This window comes from Gavialis gangeticus, unplaced genomic scaffold, assembly GCF_001723915.1.
Source record: "Gavialis gangeticus isolate Ggan-Ray unplaced genomic scaffold, GavGan_comp1, whole genome shotgun sequence".
NCBI classification, from domain to species: Eukaryota; Metazoa; Chordata; order Crocodylia; family Gavialidae; genus Gavialis; species Gavialis gangeticus.
The window spans coordinates 28025268-28045346 of NW_017729027.1; the positions used below are offsets into that span (position 1 = coordinate 28025268).

The 20079-nt window shown below is 38.6% G+C and overlaps 1 protein-coding gene across 1 annotated transcript in view; it reads left to right on the top strand.

Moving 5' to 3' along the window:
- The window catches only part of EYS (eyes shut homolog (Drosophila)), a 74181-nt gene that overhangs the window by 41223 nt on the left and 12879 nt on the right, over window positions 1-20079 (top strand). The window contains exon 3 of the mRNA XM_019520336.1: window positions 4942-5201. Coding sequence (XP_019375881.1) covers window positions 4942-5201 — 260 coding nt within the window. The remainder of the gene's footprint in view (window positions 1-4941; window positions 5202-20079) is intronic.

The following is a 20079-nucleotide window of genomic DNA, read 5'->3' on the forward strand; positions in this document are numbered from 1 at the left end:
TGGTCATGGAAGCCAAAGCCTTCCCTATGACACCAGTGCCCCAGTCTTTGGTTGACTACCTGAATTGTCCTCTCCCTCCTCTGCCCATACCCCAAGACTGGGTGGATCGAAGAGAACACCACCTGTGCCCCCAGACTCTTAGGCTGGCTCCCAAATCCCTGTAGCACCTCATGACTCGGCTGGGAGAGCTCCAAGCCATGTCATTGGTGCCCACATGAATAAGGAGCATGGGATAATGGTCTGTGGGCTGGAGGAGCTTAGGGAGCTCCTTGTTAGGAATTTCAAGGATATTGGACACCATTGAAAAAAATATTTGCTGTGAATAACCATTTTTAAATTGCCCACCTTTAGGATTTTTTTCTTTTGAACTTGAGCATTGAACCAATTAATTATTTCTTTTCCTAGTAAAACTTTAATTAGGGCCTGGTTTAAATTGTGGACTCAGCTTGCAGTGGTGCAGTGGCTCCTTTAATCTTGTAATTCCCCTGACATGTGCCCTGCCACTAATTGGTGGAGGGGGCCAGCGGTCCCACCACTCACTGCTCACTTCTGATGGTTGGGAGGTAAAAACTGTTGTTTTAAATATGCCATGATTTTTGCCTCATGCCTCTTGCTGTTGACCAGATGGGAGACAAAACCTGCAGCATATTTAAAATTGCAGTTTTTGCCTCCCAGCTATCAGGAGCAAGAGGTGAGCAGTGGGGCCAATGGGCCCCTCCACCACTCAGTAGCAGAGGGACATGCAGGGTGGGGTGGGGGAGGAGGGATGGGGAGTCCAACATTAAAGGAGTCACCACACCACAAGCTGGGTTCGCAATTTAAACCAAGCCATAATTATAATTGTTACTAGCCAGTGTAGTGGTAATATAATATCACTTTCTTACATTGGTTTCCAAATATGACTTAGTTTGCTTCTGGGTGAGAGGAGATGTCCAGTCTTCCAAGATTACAAATATAATATCAAGTAATGGCAATTATAGCTATCAAGAGTCTTATTTATTTGAGGGTCCTGGAGAGGCCTGCTGTGTGACTGAAAGAATAAAACAGGACTAGAAGAATTATTCATTATAATCCTAGCTCCATCCCTCTGTTCCTTGTGATGCTGTGTAAATATACTTCTGTTTCTTGTGATGCTGTTTATATATCTGCCTCATTTTCACCATTCGGAAAATGAGAGTATTATGTTTGTTTCATACAGAAGCGTCGAGAGGACTATTTGTTATTGTATGTACAATGCTAGGGGGGTATGTAAGAGGCTAAGAGATCTTAAAGAAGGACTACGTGTTATTATTATTACTTGGACTGAGACTATCACCTCATTTCACATATGCTACTGAAGGCCCAGTAGTTGAAGGCCCAACTTTGCTGGAGCTTTGTGGCATGTACTTGTGCATGGTAGGCATATTCCTAGATAGTTAAAATGAACCGAAAATAAGGTCTCCTTCCATTGTCTTAAATTGTGCAGAACCCTCTAATTTGCAGAGAGTGGAATTAATGACTCAGTACTACAGAGCTGTAACCTGCTGGTTGATTTTGTTGAGAGCACAAACCTTTTTGCAAAATGAGCCGTTGGTGTGTGCACAGGCTGACTTAATCTTCACTGAATGTCATGCCATTTTCTATCAAGATCCTACAAAAGAAAGAAGCAGGTGAATGATTGGCAGTGCATCTAAGAATTTGACTCAGACATCCATTTCTTTCCATTGTATGCTAAATAAGAAACCGATTTGACACTATTGAGTTCCTTTTTGCACTTCTAAATCTATCAATTTGTTCAGGAGACATACCTGTCGCTATGGCAAAGATAAGGGGTGGTTTGTGCAAACTTGACACAGAATACATGGAACTAAAAAGAGCAGTTGCTTTTGTTTATCTGCAGTTAAACAGTTGAAAGCAATACTGTTATTTCAGAACTGTTTGGTGTGGTCAATTCTAATTGGCTTCATTATGATACTTGTCAAGACAGCATTTTTCTTTCTGTGTTAATCTTCACATTGCTTACAGTTAAATTGATTTGGAAGGCACTCACTTCTAGGCAATCGCCAGCTGGAAGAAAGCCACTGAAGAATCCCAACATTTTGCACAGATAGTAGTTCCTTAAGGAGAAATGGAAAGATGGCATGGTTACAAATGACTTCTGTAGGAGAGAACCAGTAAATGACTCTTGAGTCATTAGGCATAAATATTATAGGATGCAGATTTGAGTATCTAAAGACTATTGTCTTCCATAATATGTTTCCTTTGAACAATTACGATGGTACACAGCACAGAAGATTCTCCAGGTATGTGAAGAGTTAAAGAAGGGTCTGTTTCATTACTGAGTTTCAAATAATTTTATGGCATACCAGATTTTAAATCTTGTTTTTTTCTCTTCATGCTCACACAGATATGGGACTCCTATAGTTTTAGTCAGATGCGTTGGGAACAATACCTTAGGGGACACCACAGTTTAACAAAATCATTACAACTGTTAAGCTAACTAAAACAATTTCATTATTAAAGACCACAAAGAAAAATTAATTAATAAAGAAAACAAAAGTAATAAACAAGTATTTCATTTCCCGTTAATTTCATATATTTATCTGCAGACAGCTTTTAATTAAGATTATACCTTTTTTTAAGGTATAATCTACATTATATAATCTACTTAATGAGTACTGTTTTAAGATGTATAATTTACTTAAAACACCCCCTCCTTTAATTCCTCATATACCTGGAGAATCTTTTGCTTTATGTACTGTCATGGCTGTTCAAAGTAAACGTACTGTGGAACAGAATCTTCTGTAGATACTTAAATGTGCATCTTGTATTACATTGGAGGGGAGATAGGAGTGATGGAGGGAATGTTTTACCTAAATAAATCAAGATTAAAGGTTTTTATTTCCAAAATTATAGTGATTTTGGCTTAATGTATGTTTATACAATTTAGCTTATAGTCCACCTAAGGTTAGGTGAAACCTGTTTGCTTTATTATAGATAACATGTACCATTTTAAAATGATGTTACCACAGTATTATAAAACCAAAGGAGGTATTTAAAAAGTTATTTCTTAAAAGAAGCCATTCAGGGATATGTCTTGAGACAGGCAAATAAATGACTACTAGAAATTCATGTTCATATACTATTTATCTCTGTTCACCAGTGTTAGCAAATGTTTTCTCTCTAAGAATACAGACTAAACCATTCTGGTGTTTAACAAGAGAAGCTCTTGCTATTTAAAATCATAGAAGCATTTCAGCATTCCATTAATATCATTACAGAAAAAAAAATCAAATCAAATCCCTTGACATTTATTTTGGCAAACTTTCTCCAATCCTAGGTGTTGCAGGTCTAACAGTGTGATTGTACCAGAATAAGGCTTCTTTATGTTGTAAAAGATTACTTTTGTTCTTTGTCTTCTTGCCACTATTTGCTTACTTGAAAGCAATGAGATGAACATGCTGGGACAAAATGAGAATGAGAGTGCTGTTAAAGTTGAGACAGGAGCATATTACACTGCTTTCTTCATTCTGAAAGAGATGTATATTCTTCTTTGTTCATAGTTACAGTAGAAGTACAAGATACTCTTCTTGAGGGCATTATGAAACCTAAATATTCACTGCTGTCACCCTTTTGTTGACTCAACTCCTTGATGGAATCATCCCAGCAATATTATCATCTTCTAAATCCACAAATTATCTTTATTTGTGGATGAGGGGACTCTTGAAACAGCTTTAAAGTTTAGAGTTCTAACTCCTCCTTGAGTTTAGCAGTTTTTTTTGTGATATTCATTTTTGTTAGGGCTTAATAGGAGTTGAAGTCACAAGTGTTAGTTTAGTGGTGAAAGGTTAATTTAGTTGGGATCAACACTATTTTTTAAATCATCAAGCACAACCTCCACTCACTAATTTAGTCAATTTAAGATTATAATTGTTGTATTGAGTCTATATATCTATCTAACTGAAAAACATAATCAAAAGTCTGCATAAAATACATTATGCTGGGAAGTTGTTGTGTGAGGCAGGCAATCTCTGTAAAACAAGAGGGCTTTCCAATTCTTTTTACTTAGTCAAGCAACACCATCCTAATTGTACCTATTGTACTCAGACTGAATTTCACTTGACTAATTGAATGTGTTTGAATCAAGGCTATAGCTAGAAGTGGTATTCAAATATGCAATTACAATGCAGCTGACTTCATTATTTCCTAAGCAAGCAAAAATGCAAGGAAGATTCTATTCCCTTTGAAGTCAGTGGTAAAACTTTCATTGGTCTAGTCACAGAATTGTAATCTGTGTTTAAATCTCAAAGACCCTGTCATCATGTTTATGCTGTAAAAGAGGACAGGGATGTGTTTATGTCACAAAAAAATGGAGCTATAAGGGTCACAGGAAGTATAAATGCTTGTTCACAATTTTGTCCTCTGTGTTCAGAATCCATTTCTTACAAAAATGTATGCAAAATGGGAGCAGAATACACAGAAGAAAGGGAAGAATCTGGGTATAGTTACTGTAATTTTTCCTTCTTTTTTTGACTCATAATAGAAAATATGCTGAAAAACTGTCTACTGCCTTGTGCCTTTATATACATACACTCCAGAAATATAGAGTTTTTAAAATTTTTAATAATACTTGTGGGGTTTTTTAGGGTAGTGGCAAGTCAAAAAGCAAAGGAAAACTTTTATTCAAAAGACTTAATATTGCATGATCATTGAATTGATTTATGAAGCAGGGAAAAATCACATATTAAGTAGCATGAATTCTATACATTTTATGTAAATTGACAGTACATTTTTTCATTCACAGAGCATAAAAACAGATTACACAGGCACAACTTACATGGAGAAAGGATTTACTAATTGTTATGAATAAAATTTGTATAAATTGATAAAGTGTAGTAAATGCTATGAACTGATGAAGCTTAATAAGCATATTCATCTCAACTTCACCCTATCTTTTTTCAGATGCACATGTACAGCAGGCTGGACAGGGTCACAGTGTAATGAAGATATAAATGAATGTGATTCTGACCCATGCTTGAATGGAGGGACCTGCTATGAGTCTGTTGTCCAGGGGCAGTTTATATGCCTTTGTCCTCCATTTTATACTGGAGACTCTTGCCAGCAGCGCTACAACCCCTGTGACCCACACTACAATCCATGTATAAACAATTCAACCTGCCTGGCACAGGTTGATGGCACTCCATTGTGTGTTTGCAAAAAAGGTAAGAATTGGCACAGAGTACAAAGTGTTTTCCTATTGTCAGTGTGTGAGTGTTAGACATCCTATTAAATCATGAAAAAGTTGCAATTGTGTTGGATTTTAAGACATTGTTACCAAAATAACTAATACTTTGTAGTTTAATAGAACTTTCCAGTGAACTTGAAAATGTTTAATGCATTGTATTTCACATGGCACTCCATTGTGTGTTTGTAAAAAAGATAAGAATTGACACAGAATACAAAATGTTTTCCAACTGTCAGTTTGTGAGTGGCAAAACTCGGGCCAGTTTTGCTCAATATCTTCATCAGTGACCTAGAAGATGGGATGGAGTGTAGCCTCAGCAAGTTTACAGATAACACAGAGCTAAGGGAAGTAGTATATATGCTGGAGGGTAGGGCTAGGATTCAGAGAGACCTCTACAAATTGAAGGATTGGACCAAAAGAAATCTCATGAGGTTCAATAAGGAAAAATGCAAAGTCCTGCACCTTGGATTGAACATTCCCATGCACCAGCACAGGCTGGGGACTGACTGATGAAGCAGCAGCTCTGCATAAAAGGACCTGGGGTTACAGTGAACAAACAGTAAGCTAAATATGAGCCAACAATGTTCCCTTGTTGCAAAAAAGGCTAATGGTATACTTGGAAGCATTAGTAGGAGTATTGCCAGCAGATCAAGGGAAGTGATTATTCACCTCTTCAGCATTGGTGAGGCCACATCTGAAGCTCTGTGTCCAGTTTTGGGCCCATCACTACAGAAAGGATGTGGACAAACTGGAGAGTCCAGTAGAGGGTAATGAAAATGGTTAGGGAGCTGGTGCACATGACTTCTGAGGACAGGCTAAGGGAAATGGACTTATTTAGTTTGGAGAAGAGAAGACTGAAGGAGGATTTAATAGCAGCCTTCATCTACCCGAAGGGTAGTTCCAAAGAGGATGGAGCTAGAGAATACAAAGAGCAATGACCTCAAGCTGCAGCAAGGGAAGTTTAGGTTAGATATTAGGAAAAGATGTCTTACTAGAAAGGTAGTAAAACACTGGAGCAGGTTACCCAGAGAGGTTTTGGAATCTCCATCCTTGGAGGTTTTTAGGACCCAAATAGACAAAGCCTTGGTTGGGATGATATAGCTGGCGGTGAGCCTGCTTTGAACAGGGGGTTGAACTAGGTAACCTCCTGAGATCTCTTCCAACCCTAAAATGATTCCATGATAACTATTAAGTATTATTACTTATTTTGAAAGGGTCACTACTGAATGCTGAAAAACAGGTCTCATTAATTTTGGAAATAAGCTGCTCACAAAATGGTGCCATTAATATTTTTGAGCATAGTTTAAAAGAACACTTTAGATATAAAATGATGCCTTTGCAGTCTTCTTTGGAAATGAAATGTAAAGTGTATTGACATTTTTAAATAAAATTTCCTAGAAACAAATAAAACAAACAAATAATTTGTGTTAAAACATCTTGGTGCATCATTTCAATTTCAACAGGTACAAAAATCTTACCTCTTAAAGTATGAAAACTTTTAGCTGAACAGCTCAATAAATCACTAATGTTAAATTTTAACAACTATTGGAAAAATGGAGAAATTCCATTATTAGCCCGGTGCCTGTCCTGTCAAAACAATAGAGTTGATCATTTGGGCCTCTATCAAACGAATTAGAGGCTAAAAAGGCAACTTAGTACAAGTTGATTTCATGGAAGCCAGGTCTGGCAAAGAAATACCTTGTGTTTTGCAGGGAATTGAGAGCACAAGTTCTGGTTCATAAAAGCAATTGTGATGATGCTTATACACTTGGATTCTTGAAGTCATCTGACTAATAAATAAAATCAAATAAGATTAAATGACTAGCATTACAGTCAATTAACAGGGCACACAATAGATTGATTAAAAACTGGCTGAGAGACAGATCTCAGAATGTATTTGTTAATGAAGAACTATAAATGAGTGGGTCAGTTACTTATATGATACCCAGAGAAACGTTCTTGGTGAACACTATTCGGCATTTTTATCTATCAAGACAGTACTGTAAAATCTTTACTAGTAAAGTCTGTAGATGACAAAGACTGGTTAGGTTGTTAATGTGAATGCAGGTTGCGCATTAGAGTAGTCTTATCTGCCTGGTTAAATACTCACCATCCAACAAAATTAGTTTTAAAACAAGCAAATGCAAGGTGTTACATCTAGGAGCTAAGAAAATAGATTATCTATGCATAGCTGAGGGATTGTTGAAAAATGGTGTCTCAGAAAGAACTCGAAGTTCATTAAAGAGAATTTCATCAGCATGAGATTGCAGTGTAGTTTTGTGGCTAAAATGGCTAATTGCAACTGTTAGGTTTCTAAAATTGAAAATATCAAGTAGAAGTGGTTATGCGAATTTGCCTTTGTACACAGGATTGAGGCGATCCCCCCTACCCCCAACTCCTAGAATATTATGTCTAGTTTGGGTATACACAGTTTAGGAAGGGTATGGAAATTTCAGAGAGCACTCAAAGAAGGGACAAAAAAGATAGGCTGGAAAACAAGTCTTATGATGCTAGCTAAGGAGTTCAAACTATTCAGTTTAATAAGAAGCTGGAAAGTAATTTAATTGCTATATTCGGTCATTACAGATGGCAGACACAGCTGATAATTGGGGCCTTTTCAGTCTTGATGACAAAGGTATAATAAAAGCCAATGGCTGGAAGTTGAAGGTAGAGAAATTTAATCATCAAATGAGTTGCAGTTTCTTAACCCTGAGATTAATTAAACATCAGAATACCTTTTCAAGTGAAATGGCAGACTTGCCACTAGGCATCTTTCTAAATGACATTTTTTTAGGTTTAGGGAGCAATTCTATGGTGTATGTATGCAAGAAAGCAGACTAGAGCATTATCAGTGGTCCTTTCTGCCTTTGGAGTTCATGAAGTGTAAAAAGATTAAACCTCGTGCTTTGAGTCCATAAAATGTGTCATATTTAAATGTAGGAGTCTGGTCTGTTCAGGGGAGAAAAAGGAGAGAGGCTAACCATTTTATTTCTGTTATAGAACAAGTTCTTTAGAAAGTGTAGCGATGTAATAGGGCCAGTGTAACAGAGGTGGCCATCATCCCTCCCTCCCGCTCTCCCTCGGTAGAGACTCAGCTCCTGCTCTGCTCTGTTTCTAAGGAATCCTTCCTGTGTTCTTGCCTGTCACTCCTTGATCTTATTGAGAAACTTGAAAAAGGAGGCTACCAAAGTGTCTTAGAACAAGCCATAACCCGTCCTCTTTACCCGTGGATCCCTCTTAGACCCTGCTGTTCCCAATCAAATATTCTTTCCTGCTAGGTGGGCCCTCTTCACCCAAACACACCACCAAGGGCACCCATTACAGATGACCTCCATCTGCCCCTGCACCAGGGCCCATGCTTTATAGGTGTATCAGTCAAACAATTCAGTGGACCCTAGGCCCCAATCTCTCATCTACCTTTTCAGTCTCTTGTCATTCTCTGGCCCTCTTGCATCTGGGATTTCTCTAGCCCATCTCTGCCCTTCCTTTGAGTACTGGGCTCTCATTAACCCCATTTCTTCCCCTCCTGGGCTGCAGATTCCTTATCACTGCCCCTCCTGGGCAGCTATACTACCACTTGTCCTGTCCTCTCCTTTACCCAGCAGCCTCAAAGCTTATATGCTTTACAGGAACTACTGGGACCTCCTGACCTTCCCTACAGTTCCAAACCTAGACCACCAGTTAAACCTCAAGCCAAAACCCTTTGAATATGAATATTCACTTGCTATAACGTAATTATCTAAACACCCTGGCTCTCTTCTGCAATCCCCATCCACACAGAGTCTAACCCCCTGCCAGCCCTTAGCTCCTTACTGACATCTCTCTGGGATAGCAAGGTCTGTATTGAGCTCTTATCAGCAGGCATCTTACTGTAGAACTCCTTCAGCTTCAGCCTCCAGGGTCAGACTTCCTGTTTATATGCCACAGACCCCTGCACACCTTGTGGTCTGGTGACTCCCTGGGCTGTTTTCAGGTTCCTTTAATGAGCTTTGCTTATTGGCCTTCAGGGTAGCCTATAGTACCAGATCTAACAGCAGTTTTGCCTTGTCTCTCACACAAGACTGTCTCGTACTACTGCCAGGGATCTACTCGCACTGCAGTATCTGTGCCTAGCACAGCAATAGGCACTTCCCATTCTGTGGGCTTTGGCTGCCTATTCCATTACAGCTAGCCCCATTCTTTACTACCTGAGTAGAGTGTGCCCCTATTTCCTGCGCTCTAACTAACAGGAGCCATAGGCTCTCTGTTAAACTATGATGCTTGTATACTCTATATTCAAGTTTTGTCATTTTAGTTTTGCTTGCATTCCTCTCTGTACAGCACCTCATATTGTTTTATTCATATTCAAAGGGGAACAAGACAGTCACAGGATACAGCTAGTGAATTAATTCTTTTTTTAAACATATTTCTGTTCATAGACTCCATTCCAAGGGAGAAAAAAAGTTAATGTTGAAGCCAATCTTAGTTATTAAAAAATCTATTTCATTGTACCATAAGGAGAAAAACATTGCAGTGCTAGTGTCATTGCAAATAAATTCCTCCACCAGCCCTGAGAAATGGGGAAATACTGATAATTCATGGGAATGGTTCAGACAGTGTTTAGAACTATATGCTAAAGCCACAGGAGCAAATAAACTGGAGGATGAGCAAAAGATTATTCTGCTCTTAACAGTGCAGCACTGCTATAAAATACATTCCATGAAGATGGTAACATGGAAAGAGAGAACATCTTACCAGAAATAAGTAAATTGTTTGAGAATCATTGTGTTCCTGGGGGGGAAATATCTTACAAAAGATATGTTCAGGTTGAGAACATAGAATGAAGGAGAAACCATGAAGAAGTTTGTCACAGACTTAAACTTAAAAAGCCAGGCCTGGAAGTATGGAGTATTACAAGATTCTCTTTAAAGCCCAGATTGTCCTGGGATGTAGTATTAAAAAAACAAAACAAAACAAAAATGAACAGTTACTTAGGGAGATGGATCAATAAAGAAAGTAAAATATATACATGGCAAGGAAGGGAACAAACAAAAACACAAATAAACAGCCCTAAGAAAGGCACTGAGTATATGACTGTCAGTATCATAACTAAATCATCAGGGAAATGTTCATAGTAATTGAATTGCCCAAGTACTGATGCATGTATAGCAAGGAATAATGCCAATGATATGGCAGTCAGCATGAGTTTTTCCAATGCTATAGAAAAAACCCAGTATTAAGACAAATATGTATTAACTAATCACAAACTACTAAAAAGAACTTGGAGAAGTTCCACCTACAGTACATGAGCTACTTTGAATATTTAAATATATGAATTAACACTTGAGTTCTAATCTGAACTTCCCAGTTCCTTCTATCAATGCACGGTCCAATATTATGGAATACATAGATGTGTGAACATGATAAAAAGCTATATCTTCAGGTACACAGAATAAACTAAAACCAAAACCAATAAAGATGAAATGCTGCAAGCAACGATACAAACTTCAATTAAAGGAGAGGGAGGGAAAGACACACACACATATTCTCAGCTACATATTCTCAGTATAAAAATGAACTCCTGAAGGATATAGAAACTGATTTTTTCCAGTGATGAGAAGGAAAATATGAGAATGAACACATGAAGGAAGCCTTGAAATGGTCAATTCAGAAAGGATAATAAGAGATGTATTTTGACCACAGGTGACTAGAAACATCAAAAAAATGGTGAACAAAGGGCACAACACATCAGAAGTATGGAGATGTTTAGGAGAAAGAAACACTGATACCAGATAAACAAGTAATAACTTCATAGGGCAAAGTCTGAATTAATGTGTTCAGCCTGAGAAGAGAAGACCACCCATTTGTAATAATCTCAATTATCAATTTCCCTGGAGAAGTCACGCTGAATGATACTACAGCTGGAACAGTTCTCAGATGCAAAGCTGCGTGATGGAATTCCAAAGGTAGGAACTGATAACAGATCATAGCTGCAGGAATTCCTAGACCTTGCAACACTGTATGACTTTCCTCTAGATGCAAATAACCACACCAAATAGGTAAGGGATTACTTTAATGCAGGATGTATATAGAGAAGAATTTGCAAGGGATGGAGAATATCCATTATTTGGTGCTACATAGATCCTAAAGATATATAAATAATCAATTACCAACTATGAATAAAAAAGAAAAAATGACTAAGGGGCCCATCAGTGTTGAAGGATGAAAAAGCATAAGCATACAAAAATATTACAGCAAAGCAGTGCCACCATTTTAACGGTTAAACACACAGGATTTGGCAAAATGCACACTAGCCAGAAAATTATATTGATGTCGATGTTAGAGAAGTTATACCTCACTTAAATGCAAATGATTTCATATGAAAGCAAAAATCCTATGAAAGTCATAACCATTAGTTCAAGATCCTGAGATCTGTGTGAGAGACCAGTGAAAGAAAAACAGATACAAGAAGACAAAATAATTCAAATTGGCTTTGTTTTACACTATAAGAATAAGTAGCCTGTCAATGATAAGGACTTACCTAAAAAGGAAAGGACTTAGGTAAGGAAGGATCAGGAAGATTATTGAAATACCTGAAGAAATTGTTTGGGACATATTAGATGGTGTTAAAACAGCCCAAGTATTTAAAATAAAATGATTTGATACTAAAACGTTATAGTTGAGAGAAATAATACATAACATATAAATCTTAATATGTTAATCTTAATACCCCTTCAGGGATGCAGCTCCCTGTATTTTATTCATCTGGATCTTCTTGCCCTTAAAAAATGTCAGTGTTAATACAAAGCTAAATTATCACAATTGCTAACTGTGACAATATTATTAATAAAGGAAGCAAATAAAAACGCAATAAACAGTTAATATTTCAGTTACAATCTCTTTTTGTTTATCCCTTGATGAAAAGCTTTTGGCAGAGATTGTGTATTTCCCACGTGGTCTACACTTGGAAGAGGACCTGTCATTGGCTCAGGCAATCTGCTCAATATCTGACACCCCCTAGTGGTCATACCTTCCTGTCCACATGCCCTGGTTTCTCTTTACCTCCCATCCCTCACCTGTCATGACTTGATCTTTGGGACTTTTAACTGGAGATGTCTCCAGAGGCTGAGGTAGCCTCTTCCTACGTGTCCTTTGTAAGTATACGGTCCTCCGGGCTTCTCTGTCCCAAACTCTACAGGGTGGATTTCCCCTTTAAGACAATCCCATTGATGCCTTAAGGACAATAATCATGACCTCCAGCCATCCCCATAGTCACACCCATAATCACACCCATGCCTCGCAGATGTTACTCTGTCCACAATTTACTTTTCTTGTAGAGGCCTCAGCTCCCTTTATTCTAGCTGCAGACTTCCAGCCTTGGCCCACTGATTTGGGCCGTGCTCTCTCAACCTCAACCCTCTTTGTGTCTCCAGGCTCCAGGTCCTTTGGCCCTGTCTTGTGCTTTGTCCCTGCCCACCAGCATCCCTGATTCAGGGCAAACTGTTCTTGGTTCAGCTCAGCTCCCCTGGCATCCCTGACTCAGGCCAAGGCTGCTGACTTCCCATATGCCAGCCTCTGGCCTTTCAGCTGGGCTCAGCTTCCTGGGCCACCTAACTGTGCAGGGCTACTGCTGCCTGCCACTAAAGCATCTGGGCTATTCCCCATGTAGTCCACCAGGTTCTTCGACCCTGGAAGGGCATTATGCTGGGTGCCCCTGCAGCACCCCTGTGGCATCCAAACCATCCCTATCAGCCACACCTGGTCCCTCAGTAGCACATAAACATTAGCATCCATATCAGAGAAATATCAACAAACTTATTCCACAAACTCCTTCCTGTTCTGGTTCAATACCTTACCGTAATAATTCATAATGTTAGGCTCACTTTTATGGGTGTCCATGAGCCTGCTTCCTGAAATCAGCTGCCCTGGAGACCACCTCTCCCTGCAGCATAGAAACTGTGACTGTCCACTCTGGCTCACACCCTGGGTTTATGTGTCTTAAAGCCCTGCCCCCTTTCAGTCATGGGGCTCCCTGGCCACACATAGGAGTTGCCCCTTTTAATTAAGGGACAGGGTATGCTCCTGCTGCTCCAACCCCACACAGCCAAGCAGAGGCCTTGGAGGCCAATGACAGAACACCTAAGCTGTTTCAACATGACAGGAGAAAAAATGAGTTTTTGCCTGACTTTAGATTTAAAGTGGCTTCTTTTGTCCTTTGTTCTATTTGGCTATCTTGCTTGTAGAGAGAGTTGATGATTTAAATTAACTCAGCTTAACTAGGTACTTCAATCACAGGGGAAAAAAAAATTAGCTCATGCCCGCTTCAACAGCAAGAAAATCATTTAAGTATTTAAATTGTTTAGTGTCTCTATTTTGGTCTGAAAAATACCAAAATACTCTGGTCTGAAAAGTCCTTTGAGAAACCTAACGTGTTAGGTGTTCTCAGAGTTTGCCAACAACCTACAGAACCATTTAGTTTGGTGCAAAGCAGAACACCCAGTCTTACCTGATTGAAATACAGTGGTGATAGTGTCTATTTTTTATCCTGGAGTCTATTGGTGAGACTACCCCCCATGAAGTGGGAGACCCAGGTTCTGGACTCCATTAGTGTAAGGAGATTCAGATCCATATCTATCATGTCCTACAAAATACAGTATGTCTTGTAGCCCAGAGATGAAAAGAGTCCAGCATTCCTGCCCTTGACAGGGTTATTGCTTGTTTGTTTAGTTTTAATCCAAAGTCTGCTGAGTAAAGAATAGATAAATAAACCTGGGAGCAGGTATCTGGGGCTAGAATTGTCTACTGTTATGATAACATTACAAGATATGGCAATACCACCATTGCTGCATAGACGTTAGGGATTTTCTTTTCTTTGGCCTCTCAGTCCTCCACTCAGAAGTGGCAGTTGAATTCTACAGCCAAAACCCCATGACTAGATCTGAAAACCCATTATACCTGAAAGCATAATATTTGAAGCCAATAAGATGTTCAGTTAGTTTAGACTAACCTGCAAAGATTGAATCAATTCATCCTCAGGGTTTTGGACTGTCTGTACTTGGCCAATAGGTCCAAAAGTAGTATTTGATGCTCAGTTCATGATATAACATTACATAACTGAGAGAATTTAACAGAAAACAATAACTAGGACTTGGGAATTAGAAATGTTGCTTAATATTTATATGCAATGGTGCAGGATTTTTATAATAAAAAAAATAGTATTTTTATAGGTAATCATATCCATCTTATTTTTAAAATCACGTCCCAGCTCTGTCAACTCTATAACACCTTAGCTATATTATATACATATATAACTATATTTATATAGCTGCATAATCACATTATACATTGATCCTGGATGTGACCATAAACTGTATCTGACTGCAGAGCCTGATGGGAATGTGGTGAAGCTACTTCTGGTGGGATAGCCCCTATAAAATACCACAATGTTGCAACCACCAGAGTTAGGTGAGTATAGGACACCTCAAAACCCTAGCCTCTATTGCCTTGTGGGTACTTTTTGGTTGGAAAGAGGCTAAGGGACATTACCCTGAAAGAAATGTGCCCTTGCTGAGGTGGTAGGCGGTCAGCAACAGTTCTTAACTATTGCTCTGTGGCAGAAGCTACATTCACCAAGGCACTGAACCTTTGAACTCCGTCTGGCCTTTGGATTCTGTCTCGGTGGTCTAAAGTGGGGATGGTAGGTCTTGGGCTACCTTCACTTCTCCGTACTTTTGCCTAGGCATATGCATCAAAGATCTTGGTGTGGTGGTCACCGGATTTCTTATAAATAGATTCATCAAGCACCTGACCAGATGTCTCACAGGTTCTGGAGGATCAGTGGTTTCCTACACATTACATACAAATATATATAATTGTCTCTAATTTTCCTTGTTCACCTTCCTCCCCACCTTAACATTTTGAAAAGCTTCAAGTTTTAGCCTGTTGTTTTGCAAACTGTTAATATTTCTGAGTGTCTGTTTCTGAGAATCACACCTCAAAAACCAGTTTTCAGTTCTGAACCACAAGATTGAAAAAAAATCATTTTTTTCAATTGAATGCTGTGTTTTATGTTTTTGGCAGAAGCAGACAGAAATATGCATGAAATTATTTTGTCAGAAAAGATCAAGTCTGAGAATAATGTCATGGTAGCCTTGGGACTCTATTCACAGCATATTTCCATTTCTCAAACCATTTCTTGTTAAAAAAATGGAATATGACATGGCTGACAAATAATACCCATTTATTTCTCAATTTATTTTTTACCATTTGTCTTGTCTTTGTATTAGTCATTTGAGAAAAGTCCAAGTAGTAAAGGTCCTCTGAGTTTGTCACTACTTATAAGATAATTTTTCAGAAGACCAGAACTGGCCATTTTAAACAGGTTTCTAAATGCTATTCCTTATTTGCAGGCAGCAACACAAGTCATTTTCTCTTTGCTATTGATCAGACTAATATTTTCATTTGGAAGTTTACTAGGTTGTTTTACCTTCAAATGATAGTTTTGTTTTTCCCACATAAAAAGTAGCAAGGTCAAAAATGAAAAGGTCTCCTCTAAATAATGTCTTGGTTAGCTATGAAATGTGAAAAAGACACCTTGTAAAGTGTTCTGCTGGATAGCTACAACCCATCATTTACATGTGCTATTGATTTACAATTTAGATTCAAAGCCTGACTAATTTGCACTACCAAAGGCAGCAAGTAGTTGCATTTAAATGTGCCTATTACTTTAGTACACAGGCTACTAGATATCATTATGGGAACAATACATTATAGCAAGATGCATATTTCCAAGCTTTCAATTAATGTGCCGCTTTACAAAACAGTTTCCTTAAAATAAAAATGGTTCTGTTTTGTAACTTAAATAAATGAACTGTGCTCTGAACACTATATATAAATTAGTTTTTGAGATACGATATGTATTGTAAAATGTATTGAACAACTGCTAGTTAGCTGCTGATAATATTTGCAGCTGATTGTGTTAATTTACAATTATGAATTTGAACAGAAAAAATTTAAAATGTTAAACAGGAGATAAGGTGTTTTTTGATACTCTTTTCCTCTGTTTCTTAGACCACATTAAATAATCTAGAAACTTGCAAGGGTTGGTACCTACTGTTTAAACTTGCAGCAATACATTTCTCTGTATTTAATGCACTATAGAAGGGGCTGGCAACCTGTGCTGACAAGTTGCATCAGGCCCATGGAGCCTTTGGATTAGGTCATGGTTCATAACTTTGGCAGCATTTGGCTGCAAGGGTTCCTCCCTGCATCATACCGTAGTCAGATGCCTGGGGCTCCAGTGGAGAGGAAGCTCTGCCAGTGGTGTGCCAGTCAGGCTCTTGCTGTGTCGAACTGCAGCAGAGCAGTAGGGAGCAGTGGGGACAAGCAGTGGCAGCGGCTCAGTCCTAAATGCCCACCTTCTCCAACCCAAGCTAGGTCATTTTGGCCCCCATTCCCACAGAAAAATGTTGCTGACTACCTGATTGGATCCTTGTTACTTTTGACAGTAATTGCTAGTTTAATTTGTTATATGCTCAATTTGTTATAAAGTATCACAAGTATATGCAGTTCCGTTAAAAAATATATATGAACTGTGGTTACTATATGTTATCTAATACCAAAAATGAGTCATGACAGATGTGACAGCTGCAGAGAAGCTAAATGAGATGAGCATCACAATGTAGAGGAGTGAACAATGTGAACAAGCCTAGTGTCAGCTACTTAGAGCAGGAAAGTGTAAAGAGTCAGAGCCCAAGAGACGAGCTTTCAGGGCTCAGGGGCCTGGAGAGACTAAACAAAGAACAACAGAGTAATCTTTGGAGGGTGCTCTGGACTGTGTTGGCTGTATTCAGGACAAAGGGCTGCTTAACCTTTCGAAGGGAGGCAGAAAACCTCTGCCTGAGCGTCCTTTGCCCCAAGAAATGGTATTATTGAAGCAGAGCTGTCTGTTTGCTGCTTGGAACTTTAGATTGTGCTGAACTTTAGGAGCTTCATCCCCAACAGGAGATGAAGCTCCTCTTTCAGAAGGGAAACTGGATGCTAGCTCCTTGAGTAAGGGCCATGGAGTTCCAAGGAGTGCAATTTAGTGAAAGACCAGGGTGTCAGAGTAGGAAAGAACATGGGCTTCTCTTCAAGAGAAAAATAGAGGACATAAAGGCATCCAGTTTCATATCAATAGATGACAGAGGACAACTAGACTGTCCTCTATGCTGGCCACCCTACCCCTGCGGCTTTTGAGGACTCTCTCAGAGACCCAATAAAGCTGCAGTGATCCCGAGGAAGCACCCTACTAAAGAGCACCCTATGACACAATTAAATTAACCTAAAAATACTTTATCCTCAAGGTTCAGTGATTTCTTTTCAATGTTATATTTGCTCATGTTTCAGTGAAATATCATTGTGTGTCTTTCTGATGTTCCTCTTAGGAAAAATAGTTTACAAACATTATTTTAATTCCAACATTCTGGTGTATTTTAAAGGAAAAAATTAATATGGAATTTGAACTCCCCTGCTTATTGGGGATGCATATAATATTCTGTTGCTCTGTTTTCAGAATGTTCTCAAAGAACATTTGTCAGAATTAAAAAAAAAAGTCTTGTAACATTAGTTCTAATTCAGACATGCCCTGTGCTTACTTAATAAATAGATGTTAGCATAGATCTACAGAAATTATACCCAACATAAAGTAAAGCAAGGTGACTCAGCTCTATGACTCTGCCTATTTTGTCTCAAAATTTGGAACAAATGAATGAGTCAGGCAGTTCCAGGATGAAAATGGAATTTTTTATAAGTAATATACTTGCATGAATTTGGTGATTTGTATTCTATTCCTGCCTTTGCCACAGGATTCCTGCGCAGGCAATTAAAATAATATTGCTCATTGCTTTATACTTCTATGTTAAACACCATTTTTTATATGAGTGCTAATGTTGTCACTGAAATTTACTGTAAAATTTTCATTAAAAATTTGTTTTGAAGAGAAAAATAATTTCCTTCAACAATTCAACACTTCCTCTCTTTTTCTCTTAATATATATGGTTACATAAAATAGGATTGACTTTTATCTTACCATTTACTGAAGTATGAATGCTTAGGTTCATTTAATTCAATGTGGGAAGGAACTGACTTTAACTAAATGATAGATTACAACAGTGGCCACCTGGTGGTATTTTGTAACCAAACCTAAGCTGGTGTTTGGTACACATATTGACAGCATCCTAAATGATACATGCAGAATTATAGCAAGCTGCCTAAAACCCACCCCTGTTGCCTGCCTATATTCGTTATCTGGCGTATTGCCCCCTTACATCAGGAGGGAAGTAGCGAGCAACACTGACTGGCAGGTACAAGAGTCAGACGACTGTCACCCGCTATATGGACATTAACCAGAGCACCATTGTCTCTTATCAAGAAATAGGACCTCTACCAAACCATTGACTACATCACCAGAATCAGACAGAAGTACCCTCTGGCAAAAAGAACGGGAGAAATTAGGTGGCAAAACTGTTCAATGGAGCCAAGGAGGAATTCCCCCCATGAGGAGTTAGCATCAGGTTCCAACTACAAATGGCACACATGGCAGAGCCTGAACAGATTGAGAGCAGGTCTCAGCAGATACAACGTACTCCTGAAATCATGGGGCCTCTATGTGACTGACCAATGTGTTTGTTAGGAAAAGCAAACCAGGCATCATCTCCTGGGATGCCCTGTAGCACCACAATGCAACCCACAAGACCTGGCAACACCAGAAGCAGTGGCCTATGCAGAATATGGGAGCAGACCATACAGAAAGGTTGGACTGGAGACATGATGAAGAAGCAAACCAAACCTAAGTGTTTCTATGTTGTATAATATGATTAATAAAATAACTTATACAGTATTTATACTACTTTGGTTTGCTTTTAAGGTCCTTATGTTTTGCTCTGGGTTTAGGAAAAAGTGGGAATTTTAGAGCTGCATATGATCTTAAATTACAGAGCTCATAGCTAATAGAATTGGGAAGAGTGTGATGGATATGAGTAGATTTGAGCCTAAGTTTAGTATTATGTTTACAGAGCTCAACATCAATTAACACAGAAGAGATTGCAGAGCATCTTCAATGGGTGAGGAAGGCTGAGGTGAACTGGATTGAATAACTTACTCCGTTCCCTTTAATAGGTTGCCATTACTTATTGGAGTTATTTAATATGTTATACACGTTTACTTTCTTTTTCTGTGTACTGCTTTTCAGTGAAGTCTCATTTCCCCAGCCCATTCACAGAGGCTGCTAGTCTGTAAGAAAGCTCAGTCTGAAATGTCAAACATAATGAATAAAGAAAAAATCACAAAAGAGAAAGTTGGCCATAGACACTCCTCTGGGTCCTATTCTCACAGGTTTGGCATGTTCTTCTGATTCATCAGCTGAACCTTAGGTAAAGAAACAAGTTGCCACCTTTTCTTTTGCTGTTTAGTGTCACTGGGGCACCCTGTACCAAAGAACAGTTCATGAAGAACAGCTTATTGTCAATGACTGCAAAGTACCTGATATAACCCATCACATTATTCAACAAAACTACTGAACTCTACTTCAAAATTAATAAATTATACATTCTTAATATTAATCAATTGTAAATTCCTCAAGCCAAACCCTGTTTTATGATCTTCAACCTCCCCTCCTACCCCCTACTGGCCAAGTAAAAATAACATAGAAGGGCTCAAGCCTCCACATTTCATTTACCCCAAAATTCAAAAGTCCGTTTTAAGGGTGGATCAATTAAACATAAAAAATGTGGTGACATGAAGAAATACCAAAATTCTACGGGGAAAAAACAAAAACACAAAAAAGGCACAGCACAAGATCAGGCCAAAGAACTAATTACTAAATCAAAATTCAACAA